This window comes from Falco punctatus, assembly GCF_963210335.1.
Source record: "Falco punctatus genome assembly, chromosome: 13".
Classification (NCBI taxonomy): domain Eukaryota; kingdom Metazoa; phylum Chordata; class Aves; order Falconiformes; family Falconidae; genus Falco; species Falco punctatus.
The window spans coordinates 869,575-891,504 of record NC_137593.1 but is presented as its reverse complement, the minus strand read 5'-3'; the positions used below and the strand labels follow the sequence as shown (position 1 = coordinate 891,504).

General features: G+C 45.7%; 1 protein-coding gene and 1 long non-coding RNA gene across 17 annotated transcripts in view; one reads left to right on the top strand and one right to left on the bottom strand.

Moving 5' to 3' along the window:
- MBNL1 (muscleblind like splicing regulator 1) overlaps positions 1–21,930 on the bottom strand; it is a 110,214-nt gene that overhangs the window by 64,817 nt on the left and 23,467 nt on the right. For 9 of the 16 annotated variants that reach the window (XM_080410261.1, XM_080410270.1, XM_080410259.1 and 6 more), the window contains exon 2: positions 16,822–17,798. The exons of 3 other annotated variants lie outside the window; for them this stretch is intronic. In XM_080410261.1, the coding sequence (XP_080266387.1) occupies positions 16,822–16,995 (174 nt within the window). In that variant the 5' untranslated portion in view covers positions 16,996–17,798. Of the gene's footprint in view, positions 1–2,618; positions 2,641–8,940; positions 9,086–16,821; positions 17,818–17,885; positions 18,024–21,930 lie in introns of those variants that run through there. 4 more of the 16 variants (XM_080410273.1, XM_080410267.1, XM_080410266.1 and 1 more) reach the window with 4 other exon arrangements.
- LOC308072852 lies at positions 18,235–20,593 on the top strand. The gene is made up of 2 exons (XR_013931833.1): positions 18,235–18,337; positions 18,608–20,593. It is a non-coding gene; the product is annotated as an uncharacterized lncRNA (long non-coding RNA).

Here is a 21,930-nt window from a genome sequence, read left to right as displayed (position 1 = left end):
GCTTGCTACATCTGCGTTTTCCACCCACACTGCAGCCATCAGTTCTGTACGATTTCAGCAGACTTGTCTGTCAGTCCAGCAGACCTGCAGCACCAAACAGCCACGCACAGGAAGAGCTGTACTGGGGCACTAACCTAAACACCCAGCATCACTCCAAGCAGTCTGAATTACAGTGGGCTGCCATTGCCACTGTGGCACCCCACAGTGCCACCAGCAAGCGACACTCATCCAGCCCATCCCAGCCTGTTGGAGACACTGCTTTTTCCCCACCTCAACTCAAACGAAGAAGGGGATATCTTGCAGTGGGGTGTGAAAGGAAAACACTGACTAAGTCTTACCTTTTGTGCATATTTTCTTTTTCCAAAAGTGTTTTTTTTATGTTTCAAATACTTCACCATAAAAGTTTTATTTACAGATTTTTGCCAATCAAGAGTTTAAGACGGGTGTTTAAAAGAAACTAAAAAAATAGTTTATCTGCTGCATTTCCTGTACTTAGCTAAATCTTTAAGTTTTGTCACTCAGGCAGAAAAAAGGCCAGTGGGTGTCTAATCCTACTGAGGTCACTTGGTGTTTCCCTCATGTCTTTGGAGGGAACGAAACTCTATCCTTACCTCAAAGCCCCACTGCTGTTAAAGGTAGTGAGAGCACCTCCCCTGCCTTTCACCCACGTGTTCCGGAGGGAGCTCTCTGTTGGTTTCCTGCACACTACTCAACTGATGCCAAAAAGAAAGCAAGTACAGAAGCATTTTGAAAAACATCCTGACTTACAAAACTATACCTAATATAGATAGATAGCACGCCAGATTAAGAAAGCCAGGCACTATGATTAGTAAATCATGTAACAGTTGGAATAGCTCTTGTTATCTAAATTCTGCCAAAACACAACACAGGTATTACAAATAACTATTGCTGACATGCATATGCACACACACAAGCACGTGCCTACTCCTAGGTACTAAAAGACTGTCTGCTTGCAGCTAATTAATGAAGAACACCACCTTTCCGTGCCTGGGTGCCAAACGCTTTCATCAGAATCCAAACCCATTGCTGGAACCTCAGAGCAATTTTGATAACAGACTTACTTAAATTTCATGATCCTTTCAAGAAATGTGAAGCAGTGTTTACCTGGATATAAAGCCAGTTGGCTTCACGCAAATGGTAAGAGCCATGGTGCATAAGCAGGGCCGGGAAGCAGCTCAGCCCCTGCGGTGGGAAGCCGGGCTCCCTCGCAGGCGGCACTGGAAGCACCAGGGCGCGCACGGCCACCCTGAAGCAACAAGAACGGAGCATCTCCTGGAAGCTGCTCCTGCTAGCACAGGGTCTCCCCACACTGCACAGCCACAGCCATCAGCCCCAGGAAAACCCCAAAACCAACACAGCTCTAGAAATTCACACCTCCTGTTCCCCACCCGATGTCAGTGAACCTTGCTTTGTGGTGTTTTCTGTCATTAACCTCTGATGTTCATATACATACAGACACATGTTATATATGGTATATACTGAGCACATACATACAAACAGTATACAGTGTGGTGTATATACACATGCACATATAGCAGAGTAAAACAGTTGAAAGCTTTGTAACAAGTAACTTTAAACTTCCACTGTATCCACTTTTTCAGTAGTTAACCACTTAAGCATTTACACATGTAAAATCATCAGAAACATCTAATAATAAATGTTACATGGTGTGACAAGCACCATGTAAAAATATTTTACATAGTTACAGATATTAAAAATATCTCAGCTGATGGCCCCAAACACTAAGAGGTGGCCTCTGCTTCCCTTTGTATTTTCAGTGCCTTTTAACATTTTCAAGCCAAATGTTAAAAGTTTCCAACAAGGCAAAATTAGGTTTACCCTCTTCCATATTAAAAAAAACCAAACAATCCATCAATAAGCATTAGTTTTCTTCTCAGATATATTTAAGATCACACCAGTAACCATGCTTGCAACTAGTTACAAAAACTGCCTTGCAAAGAGCTGGCAGAAACTGAGAGCAAACGCATTTTCTCAGGGAATTTCAGAGCCTTTCTGCATGCTATATCCAGCCCATGCACTGCCCTGAACGGTTTAGTTCTCGACATCTCTGGTGTTTTCCTCTGTCTTCCTCTTCCCCTTCTGCCTGCTCATGCTTCTAAAACAGTCCTTTCTCCTTTGGTATCTTTCAGGTCACATGACAGCACCTGACCCCCTTTAACTTCACCCTTTTTTCTGCCTTCTGTCTCTCCTTTTAATTTCTTTCTTTCTTCTGCTTTGTCTTCTTTTCTAGTCAGAGATTAAATCGCCTCCTCACACATTTAATTTCTGTCAACTGAAGAACACCCGTGGTCGTCACCTCCTGTTCCCCTTTGACTACTTTCTTTTTCACTCCCGCCCCCCCCCCCCCCCCCCCCCGTGTGTGAATGTGTGCCGTGAAGATGCCCTCTCGCCTGTGCCATCCCAGCTGCGAGCGCCTTCCCCAGGGCCGGGCTCGGTGGGGAAGGGGAGGCTGAGCCTGGCCCCCGCCCCACAGTCCACACTCTGCTCAGGCCCTCAACAGTGGCGCAGCCCCAGCCCCCACGCAGCCCCCCGCACCAGAGGGGCAGAGCTAGGAAGCTAAGGGTGCCGTGACTTACCACAGTGCGGGGTACACCAGCCCCAGCCCCACGCGGGGCGGCGGCGGCGATGCTCCCGCAGCCCACACAGTGCCCACCCGCGGTGCCGGCCAGGCGGCTGGCGTGGCAGAGGGCCGTGCCTCCCGCAGCCGCAGCCGCGCGGTTTCTGCCGCACGCGCAGGTTGCGCCCAGCGGGGCTGGAGCGGGGCAGCGATCTCCACGCGCTTGCCCCACCAAGATGAAGGTGCCTTCGCGGGCGGAAGGACCCGTCCCACCGTTACGAGGGGCTGCCTGGCACCCTGCCCAGTTCAGTGGAGAACATTAGACCTCACCAACACTACCAGCTGGAGCCAGCCACCCCCTGGATAGCTGCAGCTTTCCACCTGAACGGGTTTCTTCCCTCCAAGATGTGAAGTGAAAATACACGTGCAAAGAAGGGTTGAGGGACCAGCCCACAGTCTGCTCTGGTTTCGGGCTGGCCCATTCAGCCCCGCAGCAGCTCCTCCTCCCCCGGCTCTCCTCCAAAACCCAATATACATATACGCCATCTGCTTTCACCTATGTTTCACCTATTTCAGCCAAATGTATTGTAAAAAACAAGGCAAAAAGGCTTTAACAATGTACTGGTCCCTTAGCTGGAAACGGTAACACAAACATTTTAGCACCTGAACGCCTTTGTTCTTCCAGCCTTGAATTAAAACAAACCAACTAACCCCTCCTTACAGAATTTCCTGCAAAAATACATCTTTAATGCACCAAAGCAAATAAAAATAGACCTAAGAAATGTGTTTAAATTTCTTGTACACTAAGTAGAATGAAATTAACAAAAGACTGATTTAAAAAGGAAGGAATAAGTGCAGTAGCTGCATTTATAATCCTGCATGCAGCAACTAAAACAGTATCTATCCTTCTATACACAATTGTATATATTTTCAAAGAAACTAACTCATTCTGTTCATCTACATTCACGGCTCCCATCCTGCCAGTCTTCATGTACTTGAAAAACACTTACGGGCAAGTTACCCCAGAGAGTTAAGCAAACATGGACCCCAGGGCACCTGCAGGACAATGGTGCTGGGCCACCTGCACACACAGCCCATAGCCTGAGCGGACGCTGCCCTAACGAACCTGGGTGATGAGGGAAAATGAGCCACCCTGCCACTCGCACTCCTGACCAGGTCCTAAGCAGGGTCAGCAACATGATGATAGTTAAATAAATGTTAATTATGATTAATCACTTCATATATCTGTTCCAGATCATTTTGGTACTAGATATTTGAATTTATAATAAAGTTTCTTTCTATTTATCCTTCCCCCCCCCCCCCAAGTATAAAATAAAAGGCATCTATAGTTCACGTAGATGTGATATAAAAAAGCAGAGAGAAATTCTGGTATTCTGAACCTTGACCAGTACAACTGGCATCTCTCCTTAGGAAGAATCATTTACTTCAATGTAAAGAAGCTGTATCAATTTATACCTGCAATGACTAATTTTATTTTACCTCAAGGAGTTTTTAAAATCAAATGAGAAATAATTTCCCAGTCAGTTTTTTTTCTGGATTTTTTAAATCAGCATTTGAATTAATTATCTGCATGATTCAAAACTTTTAAAAGTAAAATGAGCAACACTGCATACAACTTGCACTTTGGAACACTCAGCTCTATTCAACATAACCAGGCACATAAAAAAAAAAATCTTAATCATTTACAGCTACTGTGATTAATGCCTCTTACTGGTATCAACTCCAGGCAAAGGCAGTTAGTTGTCAGCTCTGACAAGTAACTGAGGGATCCCTCTCCAGCCACAGCTGTGACGAGCATCTCCAACAGGCTGAACACTGCCTGCAGGCTGCGAGGTCCTGCTTCCCCAAAACATGACTGAGGGCAGCTAAATGATTGCAAGGTAACAGGAATCGCTGCGAGGCCTCTGAAGAAGGCAGAGTATATAAACCAGACTTTGACTCTGTACAATTTAAGCTTATTTCAGTCAATTTCCAGGTTTTAGGCAAGTAATGTTCCCAGAAAGCTTTAAACACAGCAATCCATGATCTACTAAACCCAATACAGTTGCCAAGAAGCTGGTATTTCTGCCTTCTCACAATGGCATTCTTACCTTTGCCAATTCATTTATTTTAATGATACAAGTAGCTGTATCACAAACAAAAATCAGCCTCATCACACTGTGCAAGCATTTACATTTCCTTTTATCTATAAACACTGCCCTTCTCCCTCATGTACCTATCTAGATATTTCTGGAAAATTATGCAGACTATTTGTATGGCTTGTCTTATTTTCCAGTTTATGTGATAACACCCATTCTTCTCTCTTTCAAGTCACTAGGGAAAACTGGTGATTTAAAATAAACAAATAAATATATGATTACACGTGTTTCTACTTCGCTCCCTTCAGTTTTACTCACGATGCTTCAGATAGGTCCTCTCACTGTGTTAGCAAATGGCCAGTTTAGTGCACTGCATCTTACTGGGTTGCCATTTAACACTTCTCAAATCCCTTTACCTGGGCTGACTGAGGTCTGCCACAACTGCTCCTGAGAGCAAGGCAATTGCTGGCTGTCTCTGGAAGCACGGGTCGAGCTGGCAGCCACACCAGGGGCCAAGTCCAAGTCCAGAGGCCATAATACAGGGGGCTTATCTCACCCTGCGCCAGCTGACAGATCCCACTGCCCAGGCTGCCGCGTGGCACCAGCTGCACTTCTGCCTTGCTCTTCTGCTCCCACTTTGTTTCAGTCCTTGAGTAATAAATACCTCCTCCTATGTTTTGAAAATGGTCTTTGCTTAGCGCGTCAATTTCCTTATACTTAACACATACTGTAGTTGATTTGTTGCCATGAGGCTTATTTAACAGTTGCATGCAGAAAAGTTAATTTCTCACCAACATTATCACATTTTTAGATGCCTTCAGGTTTATTCTTCCTAAAGAGATCAATAAGCTTCCTTGCAAATTTATCTCCCCTGAGCACAAATCTTGCTCCATATATTCCACACTTTCACAGGTGAGAGTGTAGAAATGACATCCGTGCATTCACTGCTTTGCTTGCACATTAAGATATAACTTGCAAATAAGCTGTTACAAGTATGTAGCTGTTAGAAAGTAAAAATACTTCTAAACACTTCTTGCAGCAATATTTAAAACTATTGTCCAATCCTATACTGATACTACTTTTGCTAGTACCATTGGGAAGCGCAGACAGTTTCACTTTCAAAGTAACGAAAAGCTGAGTTGACTTTACAGGCTGGATACTCTCGTGCTCTCAAGAGTCCATAATAATTTCCAGAAAAGCCAGTTTTAACTGAAGCTGCATGGTACTACTGTTCTAAAAATCCCTTTTTTCCTCCTGTTCAGTCTAGCCTCAGAAAAATATTAAAACATCTAGTTCTGGTTAGTGTGCCTTTACTCTTTTGCTGCAGTATATTTTGCCAGTTTGCAGTTCTACGCACATTCACTTCTGTGCAACAAACTCTGGGCCAGGTGAGAACCTGCCCATTGCAAGCCTCCCTAGCATCAACTGGAAATATTTAAATCACAAATTACTTTTTTTTCTATGAAACAATTCCTTGTGCTCCACTATCAAAAAAACCTTCCCATTTTAATGTACTCTACTTTGAAATAAAGCTACCACATATATCCATGTGTATCCATCCATCTATTACCTACATGTCTTGTGCAAGGGAGGCATTATTCTGCTCCATAAAACACGAGATGCAGCCCTAGTGTTCAATAAAGAAAAGGAATAAATATTAACGTAACAGATACAAAGAACTGACTCTTCTGTTTCTGCGGAGGAACATCTAGTTTGAGTGTGAAATCTTTAGTCATTCAGTTTGCCCAATCTGGGTTTTTCCTAACTTGCCTGCATTTTCATTCAGTTACAGTCACTGCATAAATCTGAGCTGTTGCTTAGCTCAGCTCACTGCAGGGAAGATTTTACCACGGTACTGGACGAGCAAGGTTATGTTAATGTGAATCATCTTTTCAGCACGCCCTACCACCAGAAAGCTGGATTACAGGCACAATTTACCATCAAAAGCTGGCTCTAAACCCCAATTCCACTGTAGAAAATGGGAATTGATAAAAGAGCCAGCAGCCTGTCCAGCTTCAGCTCGCCGTCTCCAGCTGTACAACACGCTCCAAGCTGCTGCACACCAATGGCTGAATTCTGCTCTTAACAGCAGGACCAAGTAATTTTTTTTTTGTCCAGGTATTTGCTTCATCAATGTCAGTGTATAGCGATTGCCAAGGTCCCAGAAAACATTTCATTCTGTCTGTTGTTTTCAAAAGGCTTCAGTTAAATGTGCATTCTCTTGTTCCTGTATTAACAAACAAAGAAAAAACGTGCACCGTTCTTGACACTGCTATGCTAGCTACCACATGCAGCTAAAAATCTGCCAGGCTCTCGTGAAGTGAAAACCTCTCCATGGGCCAGTCAAGGCTGGAAAGAGCTCTAGCTCAAATAAAAGTGCAACCTCTTCCTTGCCCTGTATAGAAAAACTAGCACCAAAATTGCACAGGATTTTCAACTGAATCCCTGTGTCAGGATAAAGAAATACACTTCTGCAATGGATTATCACTCTGTGTTCCCAGAGTGTAACCGCTGTTACAAATACATCATGGAACTCTGCTTGCTCACTTGCACACTGTTACACGTGGTTATTCCTTAGATTTCTCTCCAGCACGTGTAAAGCAATTAATTTACTCTTGTGTCTTCCTGCAATCTTAATCCTGTAATGTTTATGATCAGCTTGTATTTATGCTTTCAAGACTGAGGATGCTGTTAAAAGGACGCACATCTAGAGAAAGGACAGGGAAAGGGAAAACAACACTGGAAAAGCTGGGAATTGAAGCAACATTAACATTGCTAGGGGCTAAAATGCCATAGGGTTTCTGATGTTCCTGAAGCTCCACAGGTGGGTGCTTCCCTCTGATAGCAACTCAACCCATGATCAGGAGAATGAAAGACTTAAGAAGAGCATAAAACAATCACCTTTACTCCTGCAAAGTCGTGGTTACCTACTATATCTGCAGCTACCCTGGGTCTGCCTGGCTACTCCTGGATTGTGGGGTTTTTTTCAGCGTGTCCACAAATGAACAATCTTGCTCCCCAGGTACACTGTGGACACCCTTGTACCAGAGCTGACTCTTGCCCATGATCTGCCCCAGCCATGAACTGCCATGTTCTCAGGTTCAACAGAGCACTTGCTCCTATGGGTCCCACAGGCATTTCCCCAAGAGAGGTGGCCTGAGGACCACCCACCTCCTCGCACGCCCCTCTCTACACCAGCTGCTTCCTGGCCCCTTGGGCACATAAGGACATGTGCCTTCCCATGCAGCTGGCACGGCAGGATGGACAGTGTGCACATACATGAAGGACAATTTCCAAACTTCGCCATTCCTCTTTTTCAAATTTAAATCTCAATCTCACAACTACTTATGTTTATATTTAAGCCTGGAAACTGTCCCATTCAAATTCAGTTAAATCCTGCTGAGAAAAAGTAAATAGCTTTGGTTCCTTAAAAAATGCTCCTTTCTTCAAATAGTATTTTCATCTTTTTTTGCTAACACTCTGTACTATGTCGCCAAGTTAGAAATGGTCCAGAGGAATCTGGAGCTGAAGAGAGTCTTTCCAGGAACTTGACAGGACTTGAAGTGCTCTCGAGAAGGAAGCTCAATCCAAACCCGCTATCCCATCCAGCCCCTTGAAACCCTCCTGCTAAAGCACCACCACTCTTAAGCAGCCTTTGAGCAAACTTCTGAAGCATCAGCATTTTCCCACTGGAACAGCACCTGTGCTCCCAGTATCCCATTTCTGAAAAGCAAGATAACATTACAGGATCTCCAGGGTTGAGAGCTGGCAGTCAAAGTGTACAAAAGGCTGCTGAGTTCAGCACTTTTATCAATCAGGAAGTCTATGCAGTGACTGGGATATAAAAAAATGCAGTCCAAGGAAACAGACCCTGTTTATGACACGAATGTCTCTGCTACACCCAGGAATGCCTCTACTCAACTTGAAGCAGGGATGCTGCTTCTCCAGGCAGCGCCCACACAACGCAGCTCTGTTTCTCTGTAATGGAGCAGACCTCAGCTGCAGGTCAGACAGGCGGACACCCTGGGGGGCAATGCCCGTGAAGGCACTCATCACTGCTGCTCTACCGCTGCCCTCAGGGAACCCCACTGCCCAACTGCGGACAGGTAACAGACCTGGCTTGGCAGGAGGCACACACCAGACCATTCTGCTGTGACCCTGCCAGCCCCCTACCCTTGTGGGGGGGTCCCAGGGTCAGCTCCGGGGACGTGGCAGAGCTTCTGCAGCTCAAACTGGCATTACCTGGGTATGCACTATGTTCCCAGCACAGTTTCTGGTGATTCACATGAAGCAGAGCTCCTTCGAGGTCTCCTACATTGCTGCTACTAATGCAGTAGGAGCTCAGCTTGCCATTGGCTGGTGTGAAGCACTCCAACATCACTACAACCTGCAAATGAAGTAGCTGGATTTATTATTCTTCTTTAAAAATCCACTTCATCAGATCTTAGTATTTTTCTCCATTTGATCAAAACGCTGAAGTTGCTTCCAACTACATAAACAGGTGTTCTGGGTCAGTTAAATAATTAACATTCCCTAACAAAGGGGATGTCCTAAGTATTTCAATAAACTCAAATATGAACTCCAAAAAGGTTTTACTATTTGCATAATCCTGTGTTTCAGTACCTGACAATTCAGTGTTTACTCAAATCTTATTTCAATCCAATAATCCTTCTAGTGGCACTATGCAAATTCAGGAAAGAGAACTCGGGATCAGAATAAAAGCATCTCTTTAGTTATTTTATACAGGGACTAATCTAAGTGCTGTTGATGCAGCCCTGAATGAAGAAAAGCCTGGATCCCTGAGCCACAGCGTGAGGCTCACACAGTCAGGCGAGCAGGGATCAGCTGCCACTGTGCCGCCTGCTGGCAGATTCACCTGTAGAAGTCCAGTCCCTTGTGATCAAGGCTGCCAGCGAGCACGCCAATTAGCACTCCAGCAAGACGGAGACTCAGTGAGATGGCTTCATATCCTTTAAAGACTGAAAAGATCACCTTCTTATTTCCCCCAAGCCATGTAACACAAGCCCGCTGGGAGGAAACACACAGCAAGGCAATCAGTGGACAAAATCAAGCAATTAGTTTCCCTGAAATTGCACAGTCTGAGATCCTGGTCCTCAAAGCGGGAGAGCTGACCTGATGCCACAGGCAGTGCTCCCCACACACACACACACCCGCCCCATGAAGATGCTTCAGCCAGCACCAGACTCTGCTTTCTCCCTTTTGTTCCCTTTGAAAGCAACACAGAGCAGAGCAAAGACATACAATACATAGGAATACTTTTTAATTGCTCTTCATCAAAGCCCTCCCTACCCCAAGCCTGTGCTTGAGCACGAGGCACTGCTGCCCCCTGCCCCCCACCCCAAGTGCAGACCCCCAGCAGCAGCAGGCCAGTGCTGGGCCAGTGCCAGGAGCTGGTTCCCAGGGTGAGAACCGCTGCGGCAGAACGGGGCGACCACGTGCTCGGCTCTCCACTGATCCCAGCCCCACACACCTACCACCGATCCATAGGGAAAAACAACACTGCATGGAAGGAAGCACAAGAAAACTGAGTGAGGATTAAGAAGGTGCCATTTACTAACCCACCCCAAAACAATACTGTTTTTTTCTTGTAACAGGGCACTCTGAATCTGACCGAATTGGTGCAGGGCTGCAGGCTTGCCTTGGCTTTGGCCAGTCTCCTAGAGAAGATGTCTCATGCTTAGATGCTAGAAGCTCCAACATGGAGCTTCGCTATTCCTGACATGAAGCACAGACTTCTAAGCAGCCCCCAGGGCTGTAATTCCTAAATGGCATCCAGTTGGGCTAACAAGGCTATACAGTCCCAACGAAGAAACATTAATGCTTCTCCAAAGTCAAAACCCAGATGTGATCATTCAGTCTTGAATGTAATTGTTGCTTCCAAAAAATTTCAGAGTGAACCCTGGCAACAAGGCATCTGTATTTAGAAAAACAGAGACTTGGGGTCACCCCAGGAAGGAAAGAGGCCTCACAGGCTGCTTCTGACCACTCATTTGAAGACTTGGAACAAATGACTGAATATTCTTGACACAAGGTTTTCTTATTTTATACCTCTTCATATTTTCCCCACAAATTAGTTCAGAACTTTACTGATTTTGACTGCACCCAGCAGAGTTCCTAACAGCACTGAGTTCCTAACTGTAAACCCACGCTGGTTTCTATTATGTACAGCCTCTAGAAAAATGACAGTACAAATGCTGCAATGCAATTTTTTACATTTTTTTTAATTTCTTCCTGCAGATGTAGAGATGAATCTATTATATGGACTCCGAACACCATAGTGAGCCATAACTCTTCTGTCTGAATATCTAGTAAGATTTCAAAATGCCATTTATATTCCCACAGAGGAACATGCATGGTTTTGATTGTTTTTTTAATGGACTATTTGCCATTCGGCCTAACAATTGCACCATTTTCCCAATGTATTTGCCCCTTTCCTTTTGCTTCTTCTTCTTCTTCTGGAGCTCAGCCTACTGGCAAACGCACAGGCTGAAGAGGAGAAAAATGGCAAATCACGTCTCAGGAATTTGAACTCTACTTATATTTTCATTTTTTTGCAAGGGTTACTGCTTTACAAGTTTCCTTGGAATCAGACATGTGTCCATCTGCCTCCCAGCCCCTGAGCTGAATCTCACCTCTGCACCCTGAATGCCGTTACTGCCGGGCACTCATGCGATGCCATATACCACAAAGTTAGCACTACTGAACAGTCACCTGCTAGTGCTCTGTAACTACGTTTCTGTATTTTTCTCTCCTGCCTTCATTAAAGGAGAGATAGAGCCAATGATCTGCCATCCTCACATTATTAATGAAATACACTTCCTGTGTTTTTCTTTTTGTGGTATTAAAATAAGTAACATCCTTATTCTGCACCCTTAGGTAAGTATAACACAAATGGGAATGACAAGTCAAAAAAAAATCATTATTTTTTGAAGCAGTGATGAAGCAGAAAGATTTGAACAATTAACAGTTACATCTCTGAGGTGGCAGAAATAAGCTGCTTGCCAAGTTCACCAATAATAATAATAATAATAATAATAATAATAATAATAATAATGCATTCATATTTTTTTAAGGTTTCTTGGTAAAAAGTGGCATGTCACTTTTACAGAGTTCATGAGTTTCATTTTTAAAATACTTCTTCAAAAGTAGATAAAATACTAACATACTACATACTGGTGGATTTTATACACAAGGCACCAGAGCTTCAAGCTCAGATGTCATCAGTGTAAAGACTTGAACTAGTAGTCTCTGCCTTTTTCTTAGAATTTCAAAAAAGCAGAGAAACGTGAGTGTTCCAAGACTTTTCAGATGCTGAAGGAAGAGCAGGAAAAAGCTTTTACACTTCACTGGGACATCCAGTCGAGCATGAAGTAGCTGCCTTAGCAGAAGCATAACTGAAGAGAGCGAAAATTTATTTGAAACTTTCAGTGCCCATAGTGGATGTTAGCTCCAAGAGGATAAACTGATTCAGACCAAATCCTGCCATGTTTACCAAGGCTGCTGAAATCATATGAAGTTCTGATCGGTTAGAACTGGCACATTATGGATCACAACAGCTCCCATCCTGCACAAAGCCCACTGCCTGCAGTGGAGAACTACCAGCTAACAGCAGTGCTGACCACAACTGGGCAGCACCACAGGAAAAACAGTCTTGAGTCCTCGTAACCCCCTCCTTGCTTTCTTCCTCACTGTCTTTATACTTTCAAAAAACTAGGAAAGATGATGTGGCAGCCAAAGGACGTGGCACGCACAAACTACAGGCAGGCTGATGGGGTGTCCTCGGCGCATCTGCAGCCTCCCACAAGATTTGCATTTGACATCCATCTCCCCATTGTTAAGACATTGTTATCTCAGTTTTCAGGAAACGTCAGATGACTCATCTATCGGAACATCTGATGAAGCTAATGTAATTTCAAAAATGAATTCTACTTCAGCGTATTTTTCCAAGGGGGGGGGGGGGGGGGGAAGAAAAAAGAAAAATGCTACAAGTCTAATTTCTGTTGCATCCTGATTTAGGAACTCAAGAGCTTATTTTTGCTGTAGACAGTTTAACAGGCTTTTAGGCATCCAAATTTAGGAAAAAAATCCTACGGCATTTAAACAACGCAGAGCCAGAACTGGAGCTGACTCAGCCACTCAAGCGCACAATTTGAATACACTACATAATCATTCTTGTTTTAAAATTATCCTACTAATATCTAAGGGCTAGATTATCCCAGATGCATTTATCTTGATTAACGCGCTACCCTCAGGACAGTCCTGCAGATTCCAGTTCGAACTAATTATGAAGCAGGGTATTCAACAGCAAAATGATAAAATCTTGCTGATTGACATGGCCCTGACCTCCTTCTTGCACTACCTTGCCACTGTCACAGAAACGTACATGTCTTCCTCCTCCTCCCCCACGCTCCTAATTAACACATAACAACTGCTGCTTGTTACCAATTCAGGATGAAGAAAGAACCCGTAAGGTGCACACACAGGACATGTTTCCCAACAAATGACACGTGTCCAGGGATGAACGCTGCAGTGCCACAGCTCCATAGCAGCCCTTGCGAATGCCAGCAATGGCACCCACAGGCAGCAACACAACATGGAGCAGAGATCCTTGGCTGTAAATGCCCCTCTTTTTTTGCTTCAGACCTACACACATTGGTTTTGCTTTCATTTCACAGGGGGCAGGGTGGAAATACTTTACCAAAGCTGAAAAATGCACTTCTGAAATCTATTTTTGCCTCCTATGAGCAGATCAGGGGAGCTGTGTCTGCTTGAGGCTGGCTGCATGCTGTCCCTGCACAACACCCGCGGAGGACACCTGGGACGGAGGCCAAAGTCTGGCTCGGCAGAGCTGAAGGGTACTGCCATTTCACGGGGTCCCCTCAGAAAGTGTTTGCTTTGCCTGTTTATGCTCTAAATATAGCAGAACACACCGGCCATCTCCAGCTCATGAGCAAGTATTCCTACCGGGGGCTGCAGCTCTCTGCAGCACTACCACACACCTGTCTGATGTCAGCTAATATAAAGCATTTTTCCAAGACACAGGAATCCTTGGGAATGCTATGAGCGAAAGATGCATTCAGTTTGTAAAGAAAAATTCAGTGACTAAATATCAGTCTTATGTCCAAGAGACAATGCAATAGCAGCTGTTTGGTAAACACTAATGTTACACAGAGTTATAAGAAACCAAGTACCTTAATAATGAGGTAAACGTGTAGGTGTAGTACTATTTTAGTAAAGAGTAAGGACATTATATCCACACCGAATTACTGAAATATTAAAAATTACTTTTGAATATCCTAAACAAAGACATTTTCTTTTTCTTTGGTAAACTATCAGCTGACATTACAGGGTCCAGACAAATCTGGTACAACATCTCCCTAAACTGTTTCTGCATAACATCTACGGTTTCTGATATTGCAGAAAACTTAATCAAGTAACTAGAGCTTGTTTAGCTTCACACACAGAGATTGCCAAAGATCTGAAACAAAACAAAAACCTGAGCAACTGCTTTTCCACTATGTGGACTGGACGGGGAATTCAGTGAAGGGATGCATTCCATTTTCTGTTTACCAGAAGTACTCATACATTATAGAAGCTACTTTAATAACAATAATAATTTTAAAAAATAATAAAAAAAAAAATAAAAAGCTCAGGAGCCAGCTGACAAACACATGTGAAGGCCCACTCAGCGAGCGGGTCTCCCGGCTCCAGCAGCAGCAGCAGCAGCGTGACCCAGCCCTGTTCCCCAGCCTACAGCAAGGGAACCCACTGGATCCCCTGGGAGCCAGCACACAGCACCTCAGCTACAAGTAAACCTTCCAGCACGAACACAAGTAAACATATCTGGTAAGCACTGTATTTTTAAATAGCAGATTATTTCCCAGCTTACAGCTCTGCTACTGCACTGGCTTCACATGGGCAGAAGAGTCTCTTTTCCATGGAGTATTTCTGAAGCAATGCAATAATGCTGTGTTGTTACCAAGTTACTATCTGCGGACCTTGCAGCTCTTTACAGAGGTGATAATTATCTCCTCCAACAAAAAAGGAAGCGGAAGAGCCCTGTTGAGGGCAACAGAGAAGCCAGTTGCACCGCCGGGGCTGGGGAAGCCTGGCCAGCCCCTGGTCCTCCTCTCATCCAGACACAAGCCAGGCTGCTGCTCCGGCTCCAGTGCCACAGGCCTCCTCGTCCGGCACAGAGATTTGAAAGCACTTCCAATGACCATGGACGCCAGGAATCTGAGCAGAGGGTGATGACATACAGCAAACTCAGGTGATGCCTCCCACAGTGAAGGAGATTCATGTCCAGTTAATTCCAGTGCTTTGTTTCAACCTTTTTGGTCTCATCCTTGCTCTGAAAAGCGCCAGCCCAGTGGGGTAAGGCCACTGCGACCATGACAGATCATAGGGAAATTAAACCACGGGACATTGCGGGTAGTGTTTTACCAGCAAAAGAACCTTCACCCTCACAGCCTCTCACACAGAGGCAAATTTAGACCTCCAAGGCTGGGATGGGAGCAACACTGCAGCACAGCCATCCCCGCTGCACCTGGCCACACAGCCTCCAACGACGGCACACGGCAGGCACAGTGTCCTTGCAGTGGTGGCTCATGCCATGCCACACGAAGAAAGCACCAGGTGGGCTTGCTGCCACCCAGGGCTGGTGGCCACGGTGGTGAGGGCAGGCAGAGGCGCTGGGCCGCTCTCCGGTGAGGGTGATACCTCGGGGCCAGGACTGCCCGTCAGCACCGTGGGTCAGCACCGTGGCCTCTGGCACTGCCCTGAACTCCAACACTATTGTAAATGCATAGTAACATTTCATTTCCACATTTTAAAATTAATTTTTCTCCCCCTGCCCCCTGCATATATTATAATTACTGTAAACTAAATCTGAACAACACAGAAACAAAACCATTCCATAATCAGTGAGTTAAAACATGGCTGGGGGTGATGGGGACAGATATTTCGGGCCAGAGAGCATTTTAAAGGTTCACTCTTTACCCTGATCTGAGACGAGATACATTTTTAAACTCCGGAATTTTAAACTGCAGGATTTATATAAAACTGCTACAAACCCACTTCCTGCCCAGCTCCTGCTGCGATCGGGACCTGGCCACACAAGCAACCTGCAGTAGCTGGTTACAGCTCCAACTCCCTCCCCAAAGCATGTCTCTGCCACAAGCCAATTCGGTCTCTGCTCCACTTCCTGGGATTTGGTCCCAGGAAGAGAAAATTATACTGCAGAAAAAACCTGACAGACACAGTTCCATTTTCCAACTTTTGATATTTTTTTTTAATGACTCTACTGAATTAATTCCACACTGTTTGTGGCATAAGTATTTTAAATGTTAAGATTATTTAATTCATAAGAAATTAAGGGAGGGCACCGGGATCTACATGTCTAACTACTGAAACTATGCTACAGCAGAATAGCAGCAATACATTTATAGTGCCTAACTCAGGCATCCCTCCTAAAAATCACAATGAGGCTGCACCCTCCCTGCTCCAGCACGTCTAGAGCTCTGCACCTTGCTTTCTGCTAAGTGTTGGCCTTCCCTTAAGCAAGTGCATTTGTGAAAAAGGCAGGATAACCACAGCAGTCCCAAACATAGAAATACAAGCAGGGTGCTCACAGATACCTAAATAACCTAGGGAGGAAAACACTCTTCTAAGATTCACCATCAGCTGTCCAGAGACACCAACAACCTGCTGGTAGTTAAGAGATGGAAACAAATCCTCATATTGCTTACGTGGTTTGTGCTATTAAAAACTAAGAATCCTTACAGTGACTTTGCTGTTTCTACGTGAAGAGCCCTTTATTCCAGCTACAGGCAGAGGATAATTCGGAGGCAAAGAGCCAGTCACTGTAGCCATACCGGGGGATTTGAGCCTTGCCAAGCGTATTTTCCCTTCATTTCCCCTATCCTTCCCCTTCCCCCGAGGAAAACAGCAAAACAAATCAACGAGCATCAATAAAATAAGAGCAGCAAAACATCCCGCTGCTGGCAGACAGCAATTGCTCCATTTGGGCTGCAGCGTTTTTCTGGCTACAACTGTGTCTTTCATTAACCATATATCCTTGAAAATAATATAATATTTACTCACTTTCAATGAATCAAAGCAGGCGATTACGCGTCCGTTTTCAACTTGGCAGCTTTTCGATGGATGTGCAAATTTACATTCCGTGTCTGGTCGTGAGCAAGTCCCCCTTTGGAACTCTCTACACACTTCCAGCGTTAGCCATTTTGTGTCCCGAATCGGCGTGACACTAACAGCCATCTTTAGATTTTACAGGTAGTTAAAATTTCCAATAAAATGGACAAACGAGTAGCTGAACTGATAAAACTGGAAATGATGAAAGCGCCACCTCCAGAATTTTTTTTTCTTCCCCCCCCCCCACTCCCTATTTTAAAAGTACGTGTAAAATTGGGTGGCTTTTCTCAAGGAAAAGCTGTGCCACCACGAGTTCACAGCGTGACACTGTCAGAGGTCTTGCACTTAGAGAAACGCCAGGGTTACCGGCAAGGTGAACGTTAAAATGTGCAGCCCGGGGCTAGGCTGGTGTGCTCAGTTACCCATCCCGAGTGCTGGCCGGAGCCCACGGTGCAAGCTTGGAAATATGGCAGACCCTCCAACACAGGATTTCCAAGCTACTTTCAGGTAAAGTTGTCTGGAAGGTGATCTCCACGCAGCTGAATTTGCAGCGGGGTTTTTTGTGGTGCAATCGGTATCGATTAGTTTGGCATAGACAGATGCAGCAGTTTAGAGCAACGATCAAGATAGGGTGGTTTGGGGTTGGGTTTTTTTGTTTGTTTTTTGTTTGTGGGTTGGTTTTTTTCCTCCTCTCCTTGGTTTTCGGGCGGAAGATATCTGACCTTCGCAGCAAACTTTTATTTTTACAGTAAAGCAGGCTAGGGCAGGGCCCGAGCGCGCCGGCCCCTCGGCGCGGGCGGCAGGGGGGTGCCTGGCGGATGCGCTGTCGTCGCAGTCTAGCTGGCAGCAAGCAAGGCAAAAAGCAGCGGCTGCTCTAGAAGCGGTCCCAAGCAGCAGAGACGTCAGGAAAGGCACTTCTTAGTACCAACCTGCAGAGAGAAGAGACACGTTACAATTCAGCGGGCGGCATCCCGGGGGTCCCGCGGAGCCGCCGCCGCCCCGCGCAGGACACTCACGCCAGCCGCCGCCGGGCCGTGAGGAGAGGGGCCGCGTCCCCGCGCGGAGCCAGGCATGATCAGGAGCGAGCCAATCGCAGATAGCGTTGCAGCGATATTCCGGGCAGCAAGCCAATGGCGGGGGCCGTCTTATGAAAGGTCGCGCCTGTCAGACGCTGGCTGCGCTGCCCCCGAGCAGCGCCCGCCCGACGGGGCTCGCCCGGCCGCCGGAGGACGAGCGTGTGGGCCCGGGCCCTACCCGACATGCAGCGAGGGGGACGGACCATCGCACCGCCGCCGCCGGAGCGCCCACGCGCGGGGAATGGTACCGTCCGCCGGCCCGCCCCGCCCCGCCGGGCCCCGGCCCGCCCGCCGCCCCCGCCGGTACGGCCCCCCCGCCGCAGGGAGCCGGGAACTCCCCCCCACACCCCGCAGGTACGGGCCGCTTCAGGGGGCCGCCCCCCCTCCCGCAGGTACGGCTCCCCCGCCTCAGGGTCCGGGCCCCCCCCGCAGGGAGCCCGCCACCACGCTGTGGCCGTGCCCGGGACCCGCCCAGAAGAGCCGGCAGGCGGCGTGCCCGCTGGGCGACCCGCCGGCCCCAAGCCGCGCTCCCGCGCAGCCCAAGCGGCCAACGCAGGGCGTCCCGGGGCCACCGCCAACGGGCCGGACCGCTGCCCTCCCAGGCCCCAGGAAATAGCGCGCCGCTACTCAGCGCTCAGCTTCCTTCCACTAATATCTTGCAGGTGCACTACACTTCTCGTGATAAACATCGTTCACTTAAAAAAACACCCAGGCATTTAACATCGAGAAACGAGAGCGTAAACCCATCCCCTCAGATGCCAGTGGTGGAATGGGCACTTCATTGAGACGAGATGCCCAGCTTTGGTAGCTCTATAATAAATTACAACTCTTGTCCCAGCCTGAAGATCTCGAAAGAGCAGCCTGGAGTAGAGCCGGTAGGCCCTTGCAGCACTGCCCAGGGCATGCACAGCACAGCCCGTGGGCAACACCAACCATGGAAATTCTCCTGCCAGCACTGCAACCCCCAACAGCATCCCACCCTTCCCTGTCTTTCTAAAGATACTGCTCCGTCACCTTCCTGTTTCCCACCACCACCACAACCCCCAAAGCAGCATCGCTGACACTGGAATCAGGAACAGATCTTTGGGAAGCCTGGAAGCTGGTTGGCATGGATGCAAACCAACAAGATGAGGAAAATCTATGAACAGTCTTTTCCCAGGGACTAAGTGATTAAAACAACAAACTACAGGAGAAGTAAGACACAACCTAATACAGCTAATAAGATTATAACACAGGCACTCTGGTTTCCTTGCCGGGACACTTGTAATCGTGCCCACATTTTTAATCCCTGCTAGCAAGAGACAAACCACTGTGCATAATTACTTGCAAGCACAAATTAACCGCTAGGTGTCTTCTTGGTAAACACAGATACTCATTTGCTTCGACTACCTAAAACTCAAGAGTGTCAGTCATCCTGTGCCAGCAGTCACTACTGATCAGCACTTGGGGATACAGCCGAGACTCAGGTCTTGAAAACTCATTCCATAACAGGTGCGCAGGGAAACAAGTTTGGTTCTCCCACCTGTGCCACACTACCCAGCCATGGCAGGTTAGCACCATGAGATTTGAAAATGCAGAGCAACATGCCAGGACCTCATGAAGCTGCCTGCCCACGGCCGCACAGCAGCGGGCTCACCTGGGCATCCCAGCATCCCCAGCCGCCTCGTGCTGGACTGAGCAGGACTGCCATTCCCATCAGAGAGCTGTCAGAAGCATAAAACACACTGCCAGCCTCCCAACAAGGAGTTCCACAACTTGACCTTGTTCTCCACCGTAATAGATCTGCTTCCTTCCACCCTTACTCTTGTAGAGCACAAAATGATGACTTTTGAGTGTTATATTTTACAAACATTTATTCCCTGTGAATCCCTCAGGAGAAGGTGATACTGATGAAGGCAGGAAGAGCTCTACAACAAAGCTGTGAAACAGCTCTAAACAAAGATTTTCTCCCGTTTATAAGTTTGGTATACAATCCATACCAAGCATTGATTTTTCCAAACACCAAGAGGAGTTAGAGCAGCAATTGATGTGTTTTACATGCTAAAGTCAAAGCAAGTTAAAGGCCAAATTTTCAAAACAAGATACTTAATTTCACTCTCATTACAGTAGTCATCACCCGTAACAAGCAAAGAAAGACAGCACAAAGGCAACACACAAAACAAAAACAGATGAAAACTATCTTTTGTGCTCTCATGTAGTGAAAGAAGTAATATTCCTAGTAAAACTCATAAAACTATGTTTTATTCCTAGCTTTGTAGTAAGTTTTCTATTTGGAGCTGGACTAGCCACTTCCACCGAGCAAAATCTTACTCCTGTTGAGGTCAGTGACATACCTGTAACTGCATTCAACAAGGCAAAATTTCACCCTTCATTCTGCAGGCTGCCAGCTACCAAAAGAAAACCATTACTCCAGGGAACCGTGATGCCTCAAAGGTAAATCTTCTGAATGTGAAGAAGTGCTAGATGTATATTTTGTCTGCACAGTCACTGGAAGAAAAATTGTTTTGCCAGAATTTGTTACCTACCTGTGAAAACACAGGCAGAAATGTCAGCTTTAAAAATAGCCTTCCAGCAAAAATAAAGACTGACTTCAGACCAGAGGTATATCTTCAATATCTCCACTAAATAAAGGAAGATGTTAGCATTGAGGTTTGTGTTTGTTTTTTTTTATCTGCATAAACTATTTTGCCCTCACTTTTAAATTCTCTTGTTATATCCCAAGCCAGTAAGGAGTCCGCAGTAAGCATCAAATGCTAAAGGATACCACTGTCTAAAAAAAAAAAAAAAAAAAAAAAAAAAAAAAAATCAAAAACCAAACCAGCAGACAAACACGATGCCTCTCTTTGGGCTGTCTCTGATCAACAAGGGAAAGACTGCAACAAATCCAAAAGGAGGAACCATAGTCAGGGGACATGAAAAGCAGTGAGCTGATTTTTATTAACTTAATTACAAATTATTTGGGGGCTGACAGCTTCCAGACTCCACCTAGTAGGCCATTCTGTACTAAAGGCTGTTCTTAATCCACAGGTGGCTTTTGCAGTTCACCTTTTGAAATCTGGAAGTATTTGCTGCTTGCCTTGGGAATGCTGCAACATCGGTTTGGCCAAAGCATAACCTCACGTTCACCAATTAGTGCTAATACAAGGAAATTGAAGCTAAAAATGTTGAAAGCATTATTAAAAAGTGGTTCTCAGAAAAAGACAAAAAGGGAGAAGGAACACTGAGAAATCACTCTGTAAGAGAGTAAGATAGATGACTTAGTTGTCTGCTGAGCTGGGTCAATGAAAATAAATTATTAAGGAACAGCTTCACAAATCAATGGAAAGGTTATCTGGAAGTACCCAAGAAAGTGAAACTAACACAGAAAGGACCATGGGATTATGGTTTCTAAATTCTGAATAAATATGTTCTGGTTTTATTACTTCCCATTATTGCTATAAAGAAATATTGCACAGCCCAGTTGACAATATGTTTTTCCTCCTCTTCTCATTACAGGCCTTGAGACGAAAATAGGCTATCTGAATAGGAGTGCCTCACCGCACTGGGGACTGTTCCCAAAGAGCCATTGTTTTTCCTCTTCCTGTAACTGGGCTTGCTGGCCGTTCCTGTTTTCTCTATCTCAATTCATACACGTCTCTCAGAAAGAAAGATATATAAAAAGCTGGACAGGCAAAAAGCACAACACTAAAGAAGAACATGGCAGTAAAGAATTCTGTTTTCATGCTCAGAGAAAGTGGAAGCCGAAAACACCAGTGTCAATGACATGAGAACTCTCAGCAAGAACAGATAATTACATAACATGAATTCATCCTCATGACAATGACTCTAATGATAGGAAATGGAACAAACTCAACATTCTATTTACATTGACAGTGCAGTCTCAAAGCCTGAAATTGCCCAATGTCTTTTAAATAAAGAAATACAAAAATTACTGACTGCCTTACAGTACTTTCAAAACACCTCTCTGCCAAATTTAAAGTTTACC